Here is a 23,066-nt window from a genome sequence, read left to right on the forward strand (position 1 = left end):
ATTGCTTGATACGTCTCCCCCTGAGTATTGCATGTCCCGGGACCCTATGCATGGGGGTGAGGTCTATACCTTGCAGACGTTTCAGCATATGCTGTACAAATCAGAGGAGAAAGACAAGATTGATGGTCATTGTACTAATCACTGTCGCCTGGTGGCCCCTCTGAGGCCCCCTCGCTCCTGCTTGTGTCAGTCCCGTTGCTTCATCTCTCCAGCCCGACCAGGCGCAGTATTCTACATTTCAACACTAATCCCTGCTGAGAGCGAATGGTGAGCAGAGACTGTGGCTGTCAGGTTCCCCGATTACTCTACATCCTCCAGTCACGCAGACGCCTTTTCCTGACACCGTAATGAGTGCCCCTACAATCAGCGACGACGTGGGCTGCAGGAGAAGTGTCAGGAGGTGGCAGATCACAGACCCGCACCAATCACACACGCGCAGGACTGCGAGATAAACATACACGGCCATTGCCATCTACAGATAAACCATCAGGACAAGGAACAGACAGCGCAACGTTAGGTGAAGGGGGGGGGGATCTCACCGCAGTACCAGCAATAAATGTACGCAGGACAGAACACGGGATGATGGAACTTTCAGCAATTCGATTTGTGGGATAATTCACAATATGAGGGCAATAATTGGCGTACAGATTCACATATCTCTCACAAGAAAACATTTAAGCAGTGGTGGGCAATAAGCGGCACTGCAGCTCCTGTAGAACTACACCTCCCAGCAAGCCTTGCCTCAGTTTTGTTATCAGGGCATGCTAAAACTGTGTCAGGGCATGCTGAGATGTGTAGTTCAACAGCAGCTAAAGGGCTGCTTATTTCCCATCCCTGCTTAAGGGGTCTAAAGGGGAGATTCAGTTCTTTCCTGCAGATGTAAGTAACAGGCGCCCGACTAATTGTTAGTTCTACAGGGCTCGACTGCCACAGGCGTCCATTACTTAGCACGCTGGTAGCACAGAAGAGCATGAAGAGGCTAAACCCCACTAACGTTCTGGTTAGGGCGCCAAAACGGCCAAACCACAGACTATTCCACAGTTTCTGTTCGCCACCTCAGAAGGATACACCATCCGTGGCACTCACGCCTGACTGCAGCAACAATTGGATTGCTCGTCAGGCGCCCATTACTTAAGATGTTAAAAAAAAACTTGTGGATCTCCCCCTAAGAACCTGCCAGTAGCACTCACGTTTCCCTAATGTTATTCTAGACGACACATTTTCTGTAAAAGCGATTTTGTTTCCAAATGCTGAATACTTTTTTTAGCTAAACCTTTGCTGGCCACAGGACACTGACATTCATACACTGGACAGAATGAACTCTGATCTACACAAGGGAACCAGCTGTATATATCAGCTGTGTACATCTATGCGGGGTCTTTATTTGGTCTACAATAGAAGCCGTGCAGTCTATAGGACATTTGGGCTATTAGGCGTCACTAGAAATGCTAGACACAGTAGCTTGAAGCAACCTGTGGCTATCTGTATAGGATGATACAATCACATGCTGCTAGTGCAGGGAAGGGGTCTCTTCATGTGGCACAGAGAATATCACACCCCATTAAAATGAAATAATTCCATCATAGGTCTCTCTCTGTGTAATGCCACACTTTATAATGGCCCCTTTGGACTATGGTGGTCATTCCGAGTTGATCGCTAGCTGCATTCGTTCGCTGTGCAGCAGTCGGGCTAAAAAACGCCACTTCTGCGCATGCGGCGCAATGCGCATGAGCGACGTACTATTACAACGAACGATGTAGTGTCACACAGGGTCTAGCGAAGCTTTTAAGTCGCACTGCTGGCCGCAGAGTGATTGACAGGAATGGGGCGTTTCTGGGTGTCAACTGACCGTTTTCAGGGAGTGTTCGAAAAAACGCAGGCGTGCCAGGAAAAACGCAGGCATGGCTGGGCGAACGCCGGGCGTGTTTGTGACGTCAAAACAGGAACTGAACAGTCTGAAGTGATCGCAAGTGCTGAGTAGGTTTAGAGCTACTCTAAAACTGCACAAAAAAAAATTGCCGCCGCTCTGCGATCCTTTCGTTCGCACTTCTGCTAAGTTAAAATACACTCCCAGTGGACGGCAGAATAGCGTTTGCACGGCTGCTAAAAACTACTAGCGAGCGAACAACTCGGAATGACCACCTATGTTCTAAGCAAGTGATATACACCAGGGAGAAGATTACAGTCAACTGAAGAGTTACACCCTGGGGGGTATTCAATTGTTTGAAAAGTCAGTTGGGTGTCTGTTTTTTCCTATCTAATAGACAGGAAGAAACAGACGTGTTATTTTTTAATTGAATAAAGGTTGATTTAAACATCAGTATAGTTCATGGGACCACACAAATCCTATACCTGCATCTTCAGGGCCGAGCAGAATTGGCCAGAGATCAGATTGGGTAGATTAAATGTTTTCCTTTCCACTGATATCTTTCCATATTGTTTTCTTTCTGCATTGTCAGCGGTTGGAATTCCGGCGTCTGTATACGAACCGCTGGGATCCCGAACACCGGCAAACTAACTGCATCCCACCATTCCATCTGTCAACTGCCATGCACATCCAACCTTCTTGAGAAGCTCACCTACCACCGTGTAACATACTTTCAATTCTACAACCAACTAGACCTTCTTCAGGCTGGATATTGGGGGTCATTCTGACCTGATCGCACGCTGCCGTTCATCGCAGTGCAGCGATCAGGCCAGAAGTGTGCATGCACCGGCACCGCAGTGCGCCGGCGCATGGCTGACAGCCGATGGCTGTCGTTGCCAAGCGATCGCATCTGACTGATTGACAGGCAGAGGCAATCGCCGGGTGGGAGGGGGCGGCACGGCGGCGTTTGGCCGCCGTTTTGTGGGCGTGGTCTGGCCAATGCAGGCGTGGCCGGACCAAGCGGGGGTTGGGCCGCATCGGCTCCGTGACGTCACACGCAGCCACTGTGACCCGGGCAGCATCAAGTAGCTTCCGGTCAGCACGCAAAAGCTGCGCTGGCTGGGAGCTACTCCTGAAGTGCCAAATATACGTTATGGTAAGAACTTACCGTTGATAACGGTATTTCTCCTAAGTCCACAGGTTCCACAGGATAACAATGGGATATGATGGAGCTATAGCAGATTGGCACCAAACGATCAAAAGCTTTCAGGCCACCCAGGATGCAACGGGCCCGTCCATATATCCCCGCCCACTGGCTCAGGCAATTCAGTTGTTTCCAAAGCACTAGGCAGGAGCATCATGTAGAGCCCTAGTCAGGTGAGAAGAACACACATGCAGACCCTTCCGTACAAGAAGGAAGAGGTTAGTGAGTAGAAAGATCCTCAAATCAGGTGCGTCAGGGAGGGATCCCTGTTGGAACCTGTGGACTTAGGAGAAATACCGTTATCAACGGTAAGTTCTTACCATAACGTATATTTCTCCGGCAGGGTCCACAGGTTATCCACAGGATAACAATGGGATTTCCCAAAACAATTTAGTGGTGGGGACGCTCCTGATTGGACAGGAGAACCTTACGCCCGAATTCAGCGTCATGAGAGGTAAAAGTATCCAAGGCATAATGTCTAATTAATGTGTTAATGGAAGACCATGTGGCTGCCTTACATATCTGTTCTGCTGAAGCACCACGTTGTGCTGCCCATGAAGGACCTACCTTACGTGTAGAGTGAGCAGAGACATTAGCCGGAACAGGGAGATCAGCTGAGGAGGAATTCCTTGCTCTGAGCATTGATTGAAATACCTGTTGTGAGAATCCTCTTGACTTCAGGATAGAGGTTTCAAGAGCCACGCCGTCAAATACACTCGATCCAGATGTCTGTGATAACAAGGACCCTGCATTAGTAAATCTGGACGTTGAGGGAGCAGAAGTGGAGCATCCATCAACATTCTCTGCAGATCTGTGTACCAATGTCTTCTGGGCCAAGCCGGAGCTATTAGAATCACGGCACCCTTTGCTTGCTTTATTTTCCTCACCACCCTGGGTAACAAGATGATCGGAGGAAACAGATACGCCAGATGAAAGTCCCATTTCACTGACAAGGCATCCACAAAGATCGCTTCGGGATCCTTTGTTCTTGACCCGTATGCCGGAACTTTGTTATTCAGATGGGATGCCATGAGATCTATCTCTGGCAATCCCCACTTGTCTACTAGAGTCTGAAAGACCTCCGGGTGTAGAGCCCATTCGCTTGCCTGAATGGCGTGTTGACTGAGAAAGTCCGCTTCCCAGTTTAGGACTCCCGAAACTAATACTGCGGACAAGGCTGGGAGATGGAGTTCTGCCCACTTTAGTATGTGACTTACCTCCTTCATTGCTGTTTGGCTGCGGGTTCCTCCGTGATGGCTGAGGTACGCTACTGCGGTTGCATTGTCCGTGCAGATCAGGACTGGTTTTCCTTGCAGAGTGTCCTTTGCCTGAATCAGTGCCATGTATATGGCCCGAAGTTCTAACAGGTTTATTGGCAGGCAACTTTCTTCTGTGGTCCATTGTCCCTGGAAGCATAGTTTTCCGGACACTGCTCCCCAGCCCTGAAGACTGGCATCTGTTGTCAGGATCTCCCAATCTGATATCCAAAAGTGTCTCCCCTTGTCTAGATGGGATGTCTGTAGCCACCGGGCTAATGCCTTTCTTACCTTTTCTGAAAGTACCACAGTCTGTTTCCTTATTGTCTGATGTACTCCATTCCATCTGGCCAGAATCAGATGCTGCAGAGGTCTTGAATGGAATTGTGCATACTCCACCATTTCAAATGTTGACCCATCAAACCCCGTCACTCACATTGCTGCGTGAATTGATACTGTTTGACTGTGTAACAACTCCTGAGTCCTTGACTGTACCTTGGATATCTTGTTCCGAGGTAAAAATACTTTCTGCAAACTTGAAACCAGTACAGCCCCCAAGTGAGTCATACGTTGTGACGGAACCAGAGATGACTTTGCCCAATTTATGAGCCACCCGTGCCTCTGCAGACATGTTATTGTCTGTTGGAGATGGCACAGGAGCAATTCCTGTGATTGTGCCAGGATTAAAAGGTCGTCGAGGAATGGAAAAATAAGCTTCCATAACCACCATGATCTTGGTAAATACTCTGGGGGTTGTGGCTAACCCAAAGGGTAAGGCCTGGAACTGAAAATGTTGCTGGAGTATGGCGAACCTGAGAGAACACTGATGGGACAGTGCTATAGGAACATGTAGGTAAGCACCCTGAATATCCAAGGATACCATGTAATCCCCTGGCTCCAAGGCCAAAACTATGGAGTGCAACGTCTCCATGTGAAACCGTGGTACCAAAATGTATTTGTTTAGCATTTTGAGATTGAGAATGGGTTGAAAAGACCCATTTGGCTTCTAAACCAAAAACAGGTTGGAGTAAAAACCCTGTCCCTGTTGTGCAGGGGGTACTGGAATGACTACTCATGACTGAAGCAATTTCTGAACTGTTTCTTGCAAGGCCCTTGACTTTGCCTCCACCCGAGATGGGCTGGTGCAGAAGAACCTTCGAGAAGGATGCTTCTTGAAGGGGAAAACATAACCTAGAGATACTGCTTCTTGCACCCAGGCATCTATTGTAGACTGCTTCCAGATCTGTGCAAACTGAAGAAGCTGGCCCTGGGGTTCCCCAGGAAGAGTCCTGCACCATAAGGCTGATGGCTTATCTTCTGGTTTGGAAACTGGCCCTCTGGAAGCCCAATGCTTCTTTGACTTACCCAACTTATTGTATTGGGGCTGCTTACGATCACTTTTTCCCTTTGCTTTTCCTTGCGACCGAAAAGGCAGAAAAACTGGACCCTTAAGTTTGGGGTTGTATGTGGAAGGAAACTTGACCTTCTTGGAGTCTGCTTCTGACTCCAGAATATCTGTCAATTCTTTACCAAAAAGAATATTCCCAGCAAAAGGCAAAGATTCCAAAACCTTCTTAGATTCTGAATCAGCTTTCCACGTACGTAGCCAAAGTACTCTGCGAGCAGCTATTGTTGAGGCTGATGCCCTAGAAGCAATAGTACCAATATCTAATGCCGCTTCTTCCAAGAATACTGCAGCCTGTTTAATATGAGCTATATAGGATTTTTGCTCTCTAGAAAATGAGAAAACATCCCCTTCCAGTGCATCAGCCCAGGGAGCCACTGCCTTTGCCATCCAAGCTGAAGCCATGGCTGGCCTTATGACTGCCCCAGACAGAGAAAATATGGTTTTCAGAAAACTCTCCTATCTGTGCCATCATTTAATGATGTTGACGGTAAAGGAAATATAGATTTTACGCACTAATCGAATCACATGCGTATCTACTTTAGGAGCCACCTCCCTTTTTAGACAGTCCCCTGCTGGAAAAGGATAATTGGAATCCCATTTTTTGGGAATTCTATATTTTTTTTGGCTGTAGCCCAAGCCTCTTCCATGATTTCCGTCAGCTGGTCTGACCCTGGAAACTCAGTCTTAACTGTTTTGGGATGTTTAAATAAAGGTGTCTTGGTTTTTAACACAGGCTCTGTTGAATCCTCTAAGGATAGAATGGCCTTCATTGCTCTAATTAATTCAGCTATATCCACTGAGCTGAGACATTCTTCCTCCTCGTATGCCAAAGTAGAGTAAATTGAGTTTTCATCTTCCGATGAATTATCTTGTGTAGCCTGTGAAGGTGTAGGTTTACTTACCATCGGTTTATCAGCTTGTTTCATATGAGAAGCTGCTGGGGGAAATTATATACCGTAGGTAGGGAGCTGCATGTATGGGTTAAAAGTGTACCCCATTCCTTGTAAAGAAGCTGTAGGAATTACCCGTTCAGCTATACTGGACAAGGTCTGTGCAAACATAGCCCAAGGTGGATCCATCTGTATCCGACGTTGTACAGAGATCTGTCTTGTATTTTGCTGAAAAGCAACACAATTTGCACAACCATCCCAAACCAGATCCTGAGAGGATAACACAGTTTTGCAAGACAAACATGATATGAGTGTTGGTGTTACTGTAAGTGTACCTTCGTCACTTTTGCCGCTCTTACACATTATAAATAATCAGCACCTTCACAGTGGACTACACAATTTGTGACTGTAATCACTTTAACCTTCTAAAGTGATATCAATACGACCCTACCCATGCACCAGCATTGAGGATCAGAAGAAACAAATGACAAATCTATATTAAAGTCAGCAATCATACTAGCAGTCAGTCATGTTATATATTAGTCATATGAGCACATTATCAACTACAAACACATTTTAAAGTATGTAGGAGTACATATAACTGAATCCTGTTTTACACAGATCTAATGTATTCAGACGCAATGCGAAGAAAAGTATAGTAACTGTATACAGACTCATAAGCAACAGGCACTGAACTATTCATACTGAAAAAAGTAGATAAAAATGTAGTGCTGTATAGTCCGTACTCAGTAGAGTGGAATACAGGGACACTCACCCCACTTCCAGGATCGATCAATACGTTAGCGAACGCTGAGTGAATCCAGACGCTACTAGTGTACACTGTCGCTCCGGGAGCCTATAGTGAACACAGACGCTCAGTGAACACAGACGCACCGGTCACACAGCCGCATATGCTGCAACCGGGACTCCTTGCGGTAGCGCTTAGTGAACACAGACACAGAGGCCTATGCTGCGACCGAGTCCCCTCGTGGTAGCGTCTGGGACAGAAGTGAGGAAACAGTTCATGGCGGGAGACTCGACGGAAACTGGTCATGAACCGGGGAGGAGAGGCGACCAGGAGCGTCTAACTCCCCCTGCTGACATCAACCCTAGGGATCGCAGGCTCATGCTATTCCTGGTGCCTAAGATCCCTAAGGCCTAGCGCTGGTGCACCCGCGGTGGCAGCCGCGTCAGCGACTGTTTGGCAGTCTCCTCCCAATACAGTGCGGCTGTGTCCGTATTCCATCTACTAAGCGGAATCAATGCCTTACCTTCTCTCCGTGCTCCAGCCACAGCCTGGTAACGTCTGCTGGACCAGCTAGTATATCTGACACAGACGGCAGCCGAAACAGCACTGTACTCGTGGGTAAGCATTGTCGCTGCCCGGCGGAGTTGTTGGCGCGACTTTCTAAGCGTATAAGAAGCTGTTTAGAAAGATCACTCAAAAAACTAGTAAGACTACAAAATTACATAAGAAAATTTAGGGCTGCCAAGAAACAGCAGCACTCGACTGTGATCCGGCTCCTGCCGCACCAAACAAAAAACTAATTTGCCTGAGCCAGTGGGCGGGGATATATGGACGGGCCCATTGCATCCTGGGAGGCCTGAAAGCTTTTGATCATTTGGTGCCAATCCGCTGTCGCTCCATCATATCCCATTGTTATCCTGTGGATAACCTGTGGACCCTGCCGGAGAAAGCATCGCCGCTGTGTGATGCTTTTGTACTTCTGCGGGGGTGGCGGGCCTGACATGCGGGGCGGACTAACCCTGTGCTGGGCGTCCCCCTGCATGTCAGTGTGCCTGATCGTAGCCCGGCTGAATTAGGCCCATTGTGACACAGAGACTGCACTGACTAAGGTAGTAACGATTTGCCTCTAATGTTTTTCGCGCAATCAATGTTTATTGAAACAAAAACAGCAAAATATACAAACAGTCAGAAGTGGTTCAGTTGGCACATAATTAGAGATGTGCACCGGAAATTTTTCGGGTTTTGTGTTTTGGTTTTGGATTCGGTTCCGCGGCCATGTTTTGGATTCGGACGAGTTTTGGCAAAACCTCCCTTAAAATGTTTTGTCGGATTCGGGTGTGTTTTGGATTCGGGTGTTTTTTCTTTTCAAAAAACCCTTAAAAACAGCTTAAATAATAGAATTTGGGGGTAATTTTGATCCCATAGTATTATTAACCTCAATAACCATAATTCCCACTCATTTCCAGTCTATTCTGAACACCTCACAATATTTTTTTTAGTCGCTGGATGACTAAGCTAAGCGACCCAAGTGGCCGGCACAAACACCTGGCCTATCTAGGAGTGGCACTGCAGTGTCAGGCAGGATGGCACTTAAAAAAATTGACCACAAACATCACATGATGCAAAGATAAATAAAAAAATAAAAAAAGAGGTGCAAGATGGAATTGTCCTTGGGCCCTCCCACCCACCCTTATGTTGTATAAACAGGACATGCACACTTTAACAAACCCATCATTTCAGCGACAGGGTCTGCCACACGACTGTGGCTGAAATGACTGGTTGGTTTGGGCCCCCACCAAATAAGAAGCAATCAATCTCTCCTTGCTCAAACTGGCTCTACAGAGGCAAGATGTCGACCTCATCATCATCCTCCGATTCCTCACCCCTTTCACTGTGTGCATCCTCCTCCTCACAGAGTATTAATTCATCCCCACTGGAATCCACCATCACAGGTCCCTGTGTACTTTCTGGAGGCAATTGCTGGTAAATGTCTCCACGGAGGAATTGATTATAATTCATTTTGATGAACATCACCTTCTCCACATTTTCTGGAAGTAACCTTGTACGCCGATCGTTGACAAGGTGACCGGCTGCACTAAACACTCGTTCGGAGTACACGCTGGAGGGGGGGGGGGGGGGCAACTTAGGTAAAATAAAGCCAGTTTGTGCAAGGGCCTCCAAATTGCCTCTTTTTGCTGCCAGTATACGTAAGGACTGTCTGACATGCCTACTTGGATGCTGTCACTCATATAATCCTCCACCATTCTTTCAATGGTGACAGAATCATATGCATTGACAGTAGACGACATGTCAGTAATCGTTGGCAGGTCCTTCAGTCCGGACCAGATGTCAGTTTTCGCTCCTGACTGCACTGCATCACCGCCAGAGGGTGGTTTTAGAAATTTGATCCTTTTCCTGGCAGCACCAGTGGCAATAGAAAATGAAGGAGGAGCTGTTGGCAGGTCACGTTCCACTTGACTTGACAATTGTCTCACCAGCAGGTCTTTGAACGTCTGCCGGAAAGAGAGATACAACGTAGGCTTTAAACCTAGGATCGAGCACGGTGGCCAAAATGTAGTGCTCTGATTTCAACAGATTGACCACTCGTGAATCCTGGTTAAGCGAATGAAGGGCTCTATCCACAAGTCCCACATGCCTAGCGTAATCGCTCCATTTTAGCTCCTCCTTCAATCTCTCCAGCTGCTTCTGCAAAAGCCTGATGAGGGGAAAGACCTGACTCAGGCTGGCAGTGTCTGAACTGACTTTACGTGTGGTAAGTTCAAAAGGTTGCAGAACCTTGCACAACGTTGAAATCAGTCTCCAATGCGCTTGAGTCAGGTGCATTCCCCCTCCTTTGCCTAGATCGTAGGCAGATGTATAGGCTTGAATGGCCTTTTGCTGCTCCTCCATCCTCTGAAGCATATAGAGGGTTGAACTCCACCTCGTTACCACCTCTTGCTTCAGCTGATGGCGGGGAATGTTCAGGAGTGTTTGCTGGTGCTCCAGTCTTCGGCACGCGGTGGCTGAATGCCGAAAGTGGCCCGCAATTCTTCGGGCCAACGACAGCATCTCTTGCACGCCCCTGTCGTTTTTTTAAAAATTCTGCACCACCAAATTCATTGTATGTGCAAAACATGGGACGTGCTGGAATTTGCCCACATGTAATGCACGCACAATATTGGTGGCGTTGTCCGATGTCACAAATCCACAGGAGAGTCCAATTGGGGTAAGCCAATCCGCGATGATGTTCCTCAGTTTCCGTAACGAGTTGGCGTTTGCGAGATGCTGCTACTGGTGCCGCCGCTGTTGTTGCTGCGGGAGGCAATACATCTACCCAGTGGGTTGTCACAGTCATATAGTCCTTAGTGTGCCCTGCTCCACTTGTCCACATGTCCGTGGTTAAGTGGACATTGGGTACAAATGAATTTATTAGGACACTGGTGACTCTTTTTCTGACGTCTGTGTACATTCTCGGTATCGCCTGCCTAGAGAGGTGGAACCTAGATGGTATTTGGTACCGGGGACACACTACTTCAAGAAATTCTCTAAGTCCCTGTGAACTAACGCCGGATACCGGACGCACGTCTAACACCAACACAGCTGCCAAGGCCTGAGTTATCCGCTTTGCAACAGGATGACTGCTGTGATATTTCATCTTCCTCGCAAAGGACTGTTAGACAGTCAATTGCTTACTGGAAGTAGTACAAGTGGTCTTCCGACTTAACCTCTGGGATGACGATCGACTCCCAGCAGCAACAATAGCAGCGCCAGCAGCAGTAGGCGTTACACTCAAGGATCCATCGGAGGAATCCCAGTCAGGAGAGGACTCGTCAAACTTGCCAGTGACATGGCCTGCAGGACTACTGGCGTTCCTGTCTAAGGAGGAAATTGACACTGAGGGAGTTGGTGGTGAGGTTTGCACTGGGAGCTTGGGTACAAGAGGAAAAAGGGATTTAGTTGTCAGTGGACTGCTTCAGCTGTCACCCAAAGTTTTTGAACTTGTCAATGACTTCTGATGAATGCGCTCCAGGTGACGTATAAGGGAGGATGTTCCTAGGTGGTTAACGTCCTTACCCCTACTTATTACAGCTTGACAAAGGCAACACACGGCTTGACACCAGTTGTCCGCATTTCTGTTGAAATAATTCCACACCGAAGAGGTGATTTTTTGGGGGTATTTAGACCAGGCATGTCAATGGCCTTATTCATCCCACGGACAACAGGTGTCTCTCCGGGTGCCTGACTTAAACAAACCACCTCTCCATCAGAATCCTCCTGGTCAATTTCCCCCTCAGCGCCAGTGACATCTTCAATTTGAATATCAGGAACTGTACTGTGGGTGCTACTTCCAGCACTTGCGGGGGGCGTGCAAATGGTGGAAAGAGCCACCTCTTCCCGTCCAGTGTTGGGAAGGTCAGGCATCGCAACCGACACAATTGGACTCTCCTTGGGGATTTGTGATTTAGAAGAACGCACAGTTCTTTGCTGTGCTTTTGCCAGCTTAACTCTTTTCATTTTTCTAGCGGGAGGATGAGTGCTTCCATCCTCATGTGAAGCTGAACCACTAGCCATGAACATAGGCCAGGGCCTCAGCCGTTCCTTGCCACTCCGTGTCGTAAATGGCATATTGGCAACTTTACGCTTCTCCTCAGACGCTTTTAATTTAGATTTTTTTGGGGTCATTTTACTGAACATTTATTTTTTGGATTTTACACGCTCTCTACTATGACATTGGGCATCGGCCTTGGCAGACGACGTTGATGGCATTTCAGCGTCTCTGCCATGATTAGTGGCAGCAGCTTCAGCACTAGGTGGAAGTGGATCTTGATCTTTCCCTATTTTACCCTCCACATTTTTTTCTCCATTTTTTTATGTGTGGAATTATATGCCAGCTGCAAGATAATGCTATGGCCTACTGTACTGTACTACTATATACTGGTGGTCACCACAATGCAGCACTGCACTACTATATACTGGTCCCCACAATGCAGCACAGATATTGAGCACTGATCAGGAGAATAGAACTGAGTCTGACACGGAGCTGCAAGATACAGCAATGGACTACTGTACTGTACTACTATATACTGGTGGTCACAATGCAGCACTGTACTACTATATACTGGTCCCCACAATGCAGCACACTGAGCACAGATATTGAGCTTTTCAGGCAGAGAACGTAGCCACGTCCTCTCCGCTCAATCGACAATGCACAAGTGAAAATGGCTGCGACGCGCGGCTCTTTATATGTAATCCGAATCTCGTGAGATTCCGACAGCGGGATAATGACGTTTTCCCCCGTTCGGGTTTTGCGTGTTAGGCAGGAAGAACCTAGGCTGCCTCGGACCCGTATAAACCACGTGAAGTTCGGGGGGGGGGGGGGGGGGGGGGGGAGGGGGGGGGGTTCGGATCTCGACGAACCGAACCCGCTCATCTCTAGACATAATAGCGGAAAACATTACTATTATTATTACCAGTTATTTATATAGTGCACACATATTCCGCAGCGCTTTACACAGAATATTTGGCTATTCACATCAGTCCCTGCCCCGGTGGAGCTTACAATCTATATTCCCTATCACATGTACACACACACACACACACACACACACACACATTCACGCTAGCGTTAATTTTGTTGGAAGCCAATTAACCTACCAGTATATTTTTTGGATTGTGGGAGGAAACCGGAGTACCCGGAAGAAACCCACTCAACTACGGGGAGAATATACAAACTCCACACAGTTAGGGGCATGGTGGGAAAAGAACCCATGACCTCAGTGCTGTGAGGCAGTAATGCTAACCACTACGCCATCCGTACTGTCCCAACAGGGAATATCAAAAGAAGAAAAAGATAAGCGACATAAAAATAGTACCAAAGTGTAATATAGTTATAAAAGTACAAGACGTCCCATAATGGTAACTTTTCCACTTTGCTGTATAAAAGAGACACAAACATAATAACAATAAAAAGACAGATAGAGAAGGATAATGAAAGTGAAGAGCTGGAAATAGCCAAGAAAGGAGGAAAGGGAGGACAGAAGACATCTGTATCATCTAAAAGGGTCATCTCTATCATCTAAAGGACATCTCTATCATCTAAAGGGTCATGGCAGAAGGGGAAGGGGGGTAGTCTGAGGTCTCCTTAAAGCATGGCCAAGCGTACCAGGTGGTAGTAAAATCATAGGAGTACAATTTGGAAGAGGACGTAAGGTCTTCCTTTAGCATATATCGGCCTATTCTCTGAAACCACTGAGACATAGGATGCCGAGTTGAGGATCTCCAAAAGCCTGGTATGAGCTGCCCTCTCAGCATTCATCAGATGTCGGCACAACGATTTTTTGAACTTTGATATGGGCATAAGAGTAAGCAGCCAAAACTATGGAGAATCCAGCAAGGGAAGACCAGATATTATCACTGATAACCTCCTGTTTGTCCGCCAGTATTCAGTCAATTCTGGGCAGAGCCACCAGATATGGGGGGGTCATTCCGAGTTGATCGCAAGTAGCTACTTTTTGCTGCTCGTGTGATCAACCTGACACCACCTATGGGGGGAGTGTATTTCTGCATAGCAGGGCTGCGAACGCTTGTGCATCACTGCTATAATAAAAAAAGTTTATAGCAAAACAAGACTAGCCCTGGACACACTTACCCTGTGCAACGGATCCAGCGATGCAGGTCCCGGATTTCACGTCAGACATCCGCCCCTATTATATATATATATGTAAATGTGTGTGTGAGAATGTATGTATGTATGTATGTATGTATGTATGTATGTATGTATGTATACACACACACACACACACACACACACACACACATATATATAAAATAATTCTATTTCTCATAGTCCGTAGTGGATGCTGGGAACTCCGTAAGGACCATGGGGAATAGACGGGCTCCGCAGGAGACTGGGCACTCCAAAAGAAAGATTAGGTACTATCTGGTGTGCACTGGCTCCTCCCTCTATGCCCCTCCCCCAGACCTCAGTTAAGGAAACTGTGCCCGGAAGAGCTGACACAACAAGGAAAGGATTTGGAATCCAGGGTAAGACTCATACCAGCCACACCAATCACACTGTACAACTTGTGATAACCATACCCAGTTAACAGCATGAACAACAACTGAGCCTCAGTAACAGATGGCTCATAACAATAACCCTTTAGTTAAGCAATAACTATATACATGTATTGCAGAGAGTCCGCACTTGGGACGGGCGCCCAGCATCCACTACGGACTACGCGAAATAGAATTACCGGTGAGTAAATTCTTATTTTCTCTGACGTCCTAGTGGATGCTGGGAACTCCGTAAGGACCATGGGGATTATACCAAAGCTCCCAAACGGTAAAATAAAAAGTATTAAAAGAAGTATTTTTAAAATGATTCATGTAAAGAAGTGAAGGTAAATGTAGGATAAATAAACGTAACTTTCATTTGACAATGGTGGTCATTCCGAGTTGATCGCTAGCTGCTTTCGGTCGCAGCGCAGCAATCAGGCAAAAAATCGGCACTTCAGCCCATGCGGCGCAATGCGCACGCGCGTCGTACTTTTACAACGAACGATGTTGTTTCACACAAGGTCTAGCGAAGCTTTTCAGTCGCACTGCTGACCGCAGAGTGATTGACAGGAAGTGGGTGTTTCTGGGTGTCAACTGACCGTTTTCAGGGAGTGTGCGGAAAAACGCAGGCGTGCCAGATAAAAACGCAGGCGTGGCTGGGGAAACGGAGGCATGGTTGGCAGAACGCAGGCCGTGTTCATGTCGTCAAAACAGGAACTAAATAGTCTGCAGTGATCGCAAGTTAGGAGTAGGTCTGGAGCTACTCTGAAGCTGCACAAAATTATTTTGTAGCCGCTGTGCGATCCTTTCATTCGCACTTCTGCGGAGCTAAGATACACTCCCAGAGGGCGGCGGCTTAGCGTTTGCACGGCTGCTAAAAGCAGCTAGCGAGCGAACAACTCGGAATGAGGGCCAATGTACCGTACATATATTACTCTATAGATTGTAAGACCCCACATACATTATCGACGGACTGACGCTATTTCCTGTCTGTTATTGCAGTCTAGTTTTTTTACTGTTTGTTCCTATTGTGAAGGGCAACAGAATATACTGATGCTATATATATAACTGATAATAATCATGATTCATTAATCTGTGTAAAAATCAGTCTGCAGGGCTTATTTGGTTCAATAACAAATATTGGAAGGTAATATGATGTGTGCGGAAGTTTTTCCTTAGTATTTATTATCACCTGACTCTACCAGGGAAAAGGAAGTACAATAATGGCCCCAAAAATTCTTATCCTAGCGCACCAAGGGTGTCAGGGACTTTTCTTACATTAAACCTGGTTATATTATAGGGACAGCCAGTAGCAGGCAGTGACACTGGGCCTACAGCATCTGATGATGTCACAATGCTGATGATGTCACAAAGCTTTGTGATGTCACTGGCTGCTGGCTAAGAGGCTCACGAACCTCATTTCCATTAGTGTATCTTCACCTATTCCAGTGTGAAGCTGCTTTTCTTTGCCCTTGGCAAAATTGTTTGTATTGTTGCAACAATATGAGTTCAAAAAAGAGAAAGCGACCAAATAACAACGGGTCTGCTATAAAGGAGCTAGCGGCTCCTAGCAAGAGGAAGAAGGAGGAGGATGGATGTGAGGAGAAAGGCGATGTTTCCAAAATCGTAATGGCAGGAGACATTCAGGTGCGCGAGGAGAACCAGTCATCTGAGAAAGCATCAAAGACTCTTCAAAATAAGAGAAAGAGAGAGTCATCAGATGAGTCCCCAACTATGAGGAAAGTGAGAAAGACCAGCAGCGGCAAAACTGAGGACATGCTTAAGAAAGTGGGCACTAAAAGATCCTCAGACAGGACAGAGGACAGTGGACCGTGTAAGAAAAAGAAAGAGGAGGAACATCATGACAGTCCAGACGAGGGACCCAGCGTGCCCATCATACCCCAGGCATCTGGACGGAGGGGCATAAAGAGAACTCACACAAGTGAGGAAACTGGCAACAAAAGGAGGAGAACAGCAGGTGAAAGTGGGATATCCGTAGCCAGCACCCCAGAGACATCAGCTGCGTCTCAACATCTAGCCAGTTTGACCTTCCACAGAATGCTTGGAGAGGGCGGCTTCGGGAAGGTGTTCCTAGCTTCCCATACCATCAGCAAACAGCGTCTGGCCGTGAAAGTCATAGAAAAGAGCAAAGTAGTGAACAGCATTAAGAAATACTCCATGTGTGTAGAGAAAGAGGTGGTGAAAATAACTGGGGAGAGTGCACTCTTTCCGCACACATATGCTGCCTTCCACACACCAGGCCATGTATTCTTTGTAATGGAGTACCTGAGTGGTGGAGACCTCTTCCAATTAATACAGAGCAGAGGCCCATTTGATGTTCCTACCATCAGATTTTTTGCAGCAGAAATACTCTGTGGGCTGCAGTTCCTGCACACAAAAGGCATTGTCCACAGGGACATTAAGACAGAAAATATACTTCTGGATGCAGCTGGCCATGTGAAAATAGCAGATTTTGGCCTCTCTGTGATGAATGTCCATGGCGATAAGACAATCTCAGGACAAACTGGGACTCTGAATTACATGGCTCCAGAGGTTATCTGTAACTTCCCATATAACTTCATTGTAGACCTCTTTTCATTCGGGGTAGTATTATTTGAAATGGCTACTGGATTATACCCCTTTCATGCTGGCAATGATTCCACCAAGATTGCGCTGTCTATCATGCATGATGCTCCATGCTATCCGAGCAATCTCCATCCAGAGATTAGGGACCTCCTTGAAAGACTCTTATGCAAAGACCCAGAGGAGAGACTGAATCGCTGTAGTAACATCACATGTCATCCATTCTTCAAGTCCATAAACTGGGAGAAACTAGAGGCAGGCAGGATAACTCCCCCATTTACCATGTATCCTGCCCCAGGGACAATGGCTGAAGCTATACCAGTGGATGACCTGCTCTCACCTACAGAATCTGCAATATCTGCAGAGGATGAGAGCCTGTTCACAGGATTCTCCTTTACCAGTGACATGTGGACAACAATGAACTGCGTAAGACAAACCAGCAGCCGCTGCATCATCCTCTAGGCAGTAGCACCACCAGCTGCCTCCTCCCGGCACAAGCACCACCAGCTGCCTCCTCCTCCCGGCAGCAGCACCACCAGCTGCCTCCTCATCCCGGCAGCAGCACCACCAGCTGCCGCCTGCTCCCGGTAGAAGCACCAGCTGCTGCCTTCTCATCCCGGCAGTAGCAATACCAGCTGCCTTTTGCTCCCGGTAGAAGCACCACCTGCTGCCTAAATGCATATAGGCCAGGTGAGGGACTTGCAGAATATTGGGGTCCCTTGACGTGGGCTGCAAGCTTAAATATTTTGATCAAAACATGATAAAACCCCCTCTAATTTATTTGCTACATGCACGCAGATTTCCCAGTATATTATTGTTAGAGCTGACAGCAAATGTCTTTCTGTTTTATATAAATATTTGGCATTAATACTGCCACGCAGTTGGAACCATGTACAATATGGGGAACACAGAGTGCGGGCATATTTCATTTCAATTTGAAAATATTTTACCTATGTTTTGATCAAAATATGACAAAATCCCCAATGTTTTATTTGCTGCATACACACAGGTTTACAGTAGATTATTGTTAGAGCCGACAGCAAATGTTTTCCTACCTCCTCCTAATGCCAGTAACACAACACACACATATTGCACAACGGCCTGACACACACACATATATGCCAGAGTGGAGATGGGAGAAAGAAGGGGAGGATTAGGAGAGAGAGAGAGAAAGAAAGAGAAAGACGGGAGGAGGAAGGGGGGGGGATAGGGTGATCAGAGACAGGAGGAAAAGGAAAGGGGGAAGGAATTAAGCTAGAGAGACACAAGGGGTGATTATACCAGAGAGAGATGGAAGGAGGGGGGATTAGACCAGAGTCGGAGGGAAGGAGGGGAGGGATTAGACCAGAGAGGGATGGAGGAGGAGTGGTCAGGCCAGAGAGATGGGAGGAGGGGGGGGGGGTTAGGCCAGAGAGAGATGGGAGGAGGGGGGGGGGATTAGGCCAGAGAGAGATGGGAGGAAGGGTGGGCAGCAGCTGGGGAAGGGTAACAGAACAGGGGCTTGCAGATCTCAGCAGGAGGGGGCAGGGGGAACTCTGGCACTGTTCTTTTTAAAATGGGGCATATTTTACAAAATTAAAAAACCCTGTAACTTTCTGAAAAATCTTATCCCCAAAAAGCCCTAAACTAGAAAATGAGATACCTAACAAATCATACCCCAGGGGGTGTATTCAATGTCTGTTGGAAGCTGCCGTTTTGTCAGATAGACGGCAGCTTCCGACAGGAATAGGTCGGAAGGGGTTCTGAGCTATTCATTACCGGCAGCTTTTTCTTGACAAGTTGGGAAACCTGAGTTATCGTGAAGCTGTCGGAATGCACGCGGATATACTCCCAATTATTCATTACTAATGGTTTTGCCCTGAAATCTGGCACGCAGTGCGCAATGGTTCTACGCGTCCATGCCAAATTTCAGCTCAGTGTGTCCAATAACATTTGTAGTGTAGCCCGTCAAACACCATGCCCCCCTCTCAGGAATCCCCTATGGGAGAATTCCGTTTACTTGACCGTGCCCTTATAATCTACCTCTGTCAGGTAGGTGGTGCGGCAGGTAAGTCCATCTGCCCCTGAGGAGGTGACATACAGCTACTTACAGGAGCAAAAATGAAATTATACCTTCACCCACCCAACCTAAAAACATATATACCTACACATTTTATACATTTAATTGAAGACAGCAAAAACTAGTGCAGTCTATTGTGAACACCAATGTGTAGACGGCTTTTACTTTATTTTCTTACTAATAAAATAGCTTTATTTTTGCCCATTTTAGGTAGATTTTATTTGTGGCGTTAGAAGGAGTAAACAGACTAATGATTTTTTTCTGAAAACTTTTGGAACAAAAAAAAAATGTATTATGACATACTGACACTCCCTTTTGTGTGACAGCGCGCAGTTACTCTTCTCTCCCCATTTTGGACAATGTTGGGATATATTTATTTTTTAGGCTTAGTGGTCTTCTAATAAACTGTCTATACTAAATTAACAATTGTATTTTATTTGGCAGATCAATATTGCATGAAAAAAGTATTACTAAAAGAAGTATTTTTAAAATGATTCATGTAAAGAAGTTAAGGTAAATGTAGGATAAATAAACGTAACTTTAATTTGACAATGGTGGTCATTCCGAGTTGATCGCTAGCTGCTTTCGGTCGCTGCGCAGCGATCAGGCAAAAAATCGGCACTTCAGCCCATGCGGCGCAATGCGCACGGGCGTCGTACTTTTACAACGAACGATGTTGTTTCACACAAGGTCTAGCGAAGCTTTTCAGTCGCACTGCTGACCGCAGAGTGATTGACAGGAAGTGGGTGTTTCTGGGTGTCAACTGACCGTTTTCAGGGAGTGTGCGGAAAAACGCAGGCGTGCCAGATAAAAACGCAGGCATGGCTGGGGAAACGGAGGCGTGGTTGGCTGAACGCAGACCGTGTTCATGTCGTCAAAACAGGAACTAAATAGTCTGAAGTGATCGCAAGTTAGGAGTAGGTCTGGAGCTACTCTGAAGCTGCACAAAATTATTTTGTAGCCGCTGTGCGATCCTTTCGTTCGCACTTCTGCGGAGCTAAGATACACTCCCAGAGGGCGGCGGCTTAGCGTTTGCACGGCTGCTAAAAGCAGCTAGCGAGCGAACAACTCGGAATGAGGGCCAATGTACCGTACATATATTACTCTATAGATTGTAAAACCCCACATACATTATCGACGGACTGACGCTATTTCCTGTCTGTTATTGCAGTCTAGTTTTTTTACTGTTTGTTCCTATTGTGAAGGGCAACAGAATATACTGATGCTATATAATTAACTGATAATAATCATGATTCATTAATCTGTGTAAAAATCAGTCTGCAGGGCTTATTTGGTTCAATAACAAATATTGGAAGGTAATATGATGTGTGCGGAAGTTTTTCCTTAGTATTTATTATCACCTGACTCTACCAGGGAAAAGGAAGTACAATAATGGCCCCAAAAATTCTTATCCTAGCGCACCAAGGGTGTCAGGGACTTTTCTTACATTAAACCTGGTTATATTATAGGGACAGCCAGTAGCAGGCAGTGACACTGGGCCTACAGCATCTGATGATGTCACAATGCTGATGATGTCACAAAGCTTTGTGATGTCACTGGCTGCTGGCTAAGAGGCTCACGAACCTCATTTCCATTAGTGTATCTTCACCTATTCCAGTGTGAAGCTGCTTTTCTTTGCCCTTGGCAAAATTGTTTGTATTGTTGCGACAATATGAGTTCAAAAAAGAGAAAGCGACCAAATAACAACGGGTCTGCTATAAAGGAGTTAGCGGCTCCTAGCAAGAGGAAGAAGGAGGAGGATGGATGTGAGGAGAAAGGCGATGTTTCCAAAATCGTAATGGCAGGAGACATTCAGGTGCGCGAGGAGAACCAGTCATCTGAGAAAGCATCAAAGACTCTTCAAAATAAGAGAAAGAGAGAGTCATCAGATGAGTCCCCAACTATGAGGAAGGTGAGAAAGACCAGCAGCGGCAAAACTGAGGACATGCTTAAGAAAGTGGCCACTAAAAGATCCTCAGACAGGACAGAGGACAGTGGACCGTGTAAGAAAAAGAAAGAGGAGGAACATCATGACAGTCCAGACGAGGGACCCAGCGTGCCCATCATACCCCAGGCATCTGGACGGAGGGGCATAAAGAGAACTCACACAAGTGAGGAAACTGGCAACAAAAGGAGGAGAACAGCAGGTGAAAGTGGGATATCCGTAGCCAGCACCCCAGAGACATCAGCTGCGTCTCAACATCTAGCCAGTTTGACCTTCCACAGAATGCTTGGAGAGGGCGGCTTCGGGAAGGTGTTCCTAGCTTCCCATACCATCAGCAAACAGCGTCTGGCCGTGAAAGTCATAGAAAAGAGCAAAGTAGTGAACAGCATTAAGAAATACTCCATGTGTGTAGAGAAAGAGGTGATGAAAATAACTGGGGAGAGTGCACTCTTTCCGCACACATATGCTGCGTTCCACACACCAGGCCATGTATTCTTTGTAATGGAGTACCTGAGTGGTGGAGACCTCTTCCAATTAATACAGAGCAGAGGCCCATTTGATGTTCCTACCATCAGATTTTTTGCAGCAGAAATACTCTGTGGGCTGCAGTTCCTGCACACAAAAGGCATTGTCCACAGGGACATTAAGACAGAAAATATACTTCTGGATGCAGCTGGCCATGTGAAAATCGCAGATTTTGGCCTCTCTGTGATGAATGTCCATGGCGATAAGAAAATCTCAGGACAAACTGGGACTGTGAATTACATGGCTCCAGAGATTATCTGTAATTTCCCATATAACTTCATGGTAGACCTCTTTTCATTCGGGGTAGTATTATTTGAAATGGCTACTGGATTATACCCCTTTCATGCTGGCAATGATTCCACCAAGATTGCGCTGTCTATCATGCATGATGCTCCATGCTATCCGAGCAATCTCCATCCAGAGATTAGGGACCTCCTTGAAAGACTCTTATGCAAAGACCCAGAGGAGAGACTGAATCGCTGTAGTAACATCACATGTCATCCATTCTTCAAGTCAATAAACTGGGAGAACCTAGAGGCCGGCAGGATAACTCCCCCATTTACCATGTATCCTGCCCCAGGGACAATGGCTGAAGCTATACCAGTGGATGACCTGCTCTCACCTACAGAATCTGCAATATCTGCAGAGGATGAGAGCCTGTTCACAGGATTCTCCTTTACCAGTGACATGTGGACAACAATGAACTGCGTAAGACAAACCAGCAGCCGCTGCATCATCCTCTAGGCAGTAGCACCACCAGCTGCCTCCTCCCGGCACAAGCACCACCAGCTGCCTCCTCCTCCCGGCAGCAGCACCACCAGCTGCCTCCTCATCCCGGCAGCAGCACCACCAGCTGCCGCCTGCTCCCGGTAGAAGCACCAGCTGCTGCCTTCTCATCCCGGCAGTAGCAATACCAGCTGCCTTTTGCTCCCGGTAGAAGCACCACCTGCTGCCTAAATGCATATAGGCCAGGTGAGGGACTTGCAGAATATTGGGGTCCCTTGACGTGGGCTGCAAGCTTAAATATTTTGATCAAAACATGATAAAACCCCCTCTAATTTATTTGCTACATGCACGCAGATTTCCCAGTATATTATTGTTAGAGCTGACAGCAAATGTCTTTCTGTTTTATATAAATATTTGGCATTAATACTGCCACGCAGTTGGAACCATGTACAATATGGGGAACACCGAATGCGGGCATATTTCTTTTCGATTTGAAAATATTTTACCTTTGTTTTGATCAAAATATGACAAAATCCCCAATGTTTTATTTGCTGCATACACACAGGTTTACAGTAGATTATTGTTAGAGCCGACAGCAAATGTTTTCCTACCTCCTCCTAATGCCAGTAACACCACACACACATATTGCACAACGGCCTGACACACTCACATATATGCCAGAGTTGAGATGGGAGAAAGAAGGGGAGGATTAGGAGAGAGAGAGAGAAAGAAAGAGACGGGAGGAGGAAGGGGGGGGGGATAGGGTGATCAGAGACAGGAGGAAAAGGAAAGGGGGAAG

At 46.7% G+C, this 23,066-nt stretch overlaps 2 protein-coding genes across 2 annotated transcripts; both read left to right on the forward strand.

Annotated features, from left to right (window-relative positions):
- The first annotated feature begins 15,564 nt into the window (after window positions 1-15,564).
- On the forward strand, window positions 15,565-17,707 carry LOC134970286 (protein kinase C delta type-like). The gene has a single exon (XM_063946270.1). It carries the CDS (start codon window positions 15,933-15,935, stop codon window positions 17,472-17,474), a length of 1,542 nt encoding a protein of 513 aa, XP_063802340.1. The 5' UTR covers window positions 15,565-15,932; the 3' UTR covers window positions 17,475-17,707.
- A 2,548-nt stretch (window positions 17,708-20,255) lies between these two features.
- Window positions 20,256-22,518, forward strand: LOC134970287 (protein kinase C delta type-like). Its single transcript, XM_063946271.1, has one exon. It carries the CDS (start codon window positions 20,744-20,746, stop codon window positions 22,283-22,285), a length of 1,542 nt encoding a protein of 513 aa, XP_063802341.1. The 5' UTR covers window positions 20,256-20,743; the 3' UTR covers window positions 22,286-22,518.
- The last annotated feature ends 548 nt before the right edge of the window (window positions 22,519-23,066 follow it).

This window comes from Pseudophryne corroboree, chromosome 11 (genome assembly GCF_028390025.1).
Source record: "Pseudophryne corroboree isolate aPseCor3 chromosome 11, aPseCor3.hap2, whole genome shotgun sequence".
Lineage (NCBI taxonomy): Eukaryota > Metazoa > Chordata > Amphibia > Anura > Myobatrachidae > Pseudophryne > Pseudophryne corroboree.

Coding starts and splice junctions, on each gene's coding strand:
- LOC134970286 (XM_063946270.1), top strand. CDS start 15,933: ATGAGTTCAAAAAAGAGAAAGCGACCAAATAACAACGGGTCTGCTATA.
- LOC134970287 (XM_063946271.1), top strand. CDS start 20,744: ATGAGTTCAAAAAAGAGAAAGCGACCAAATAACAACGGGTCTGCTATA.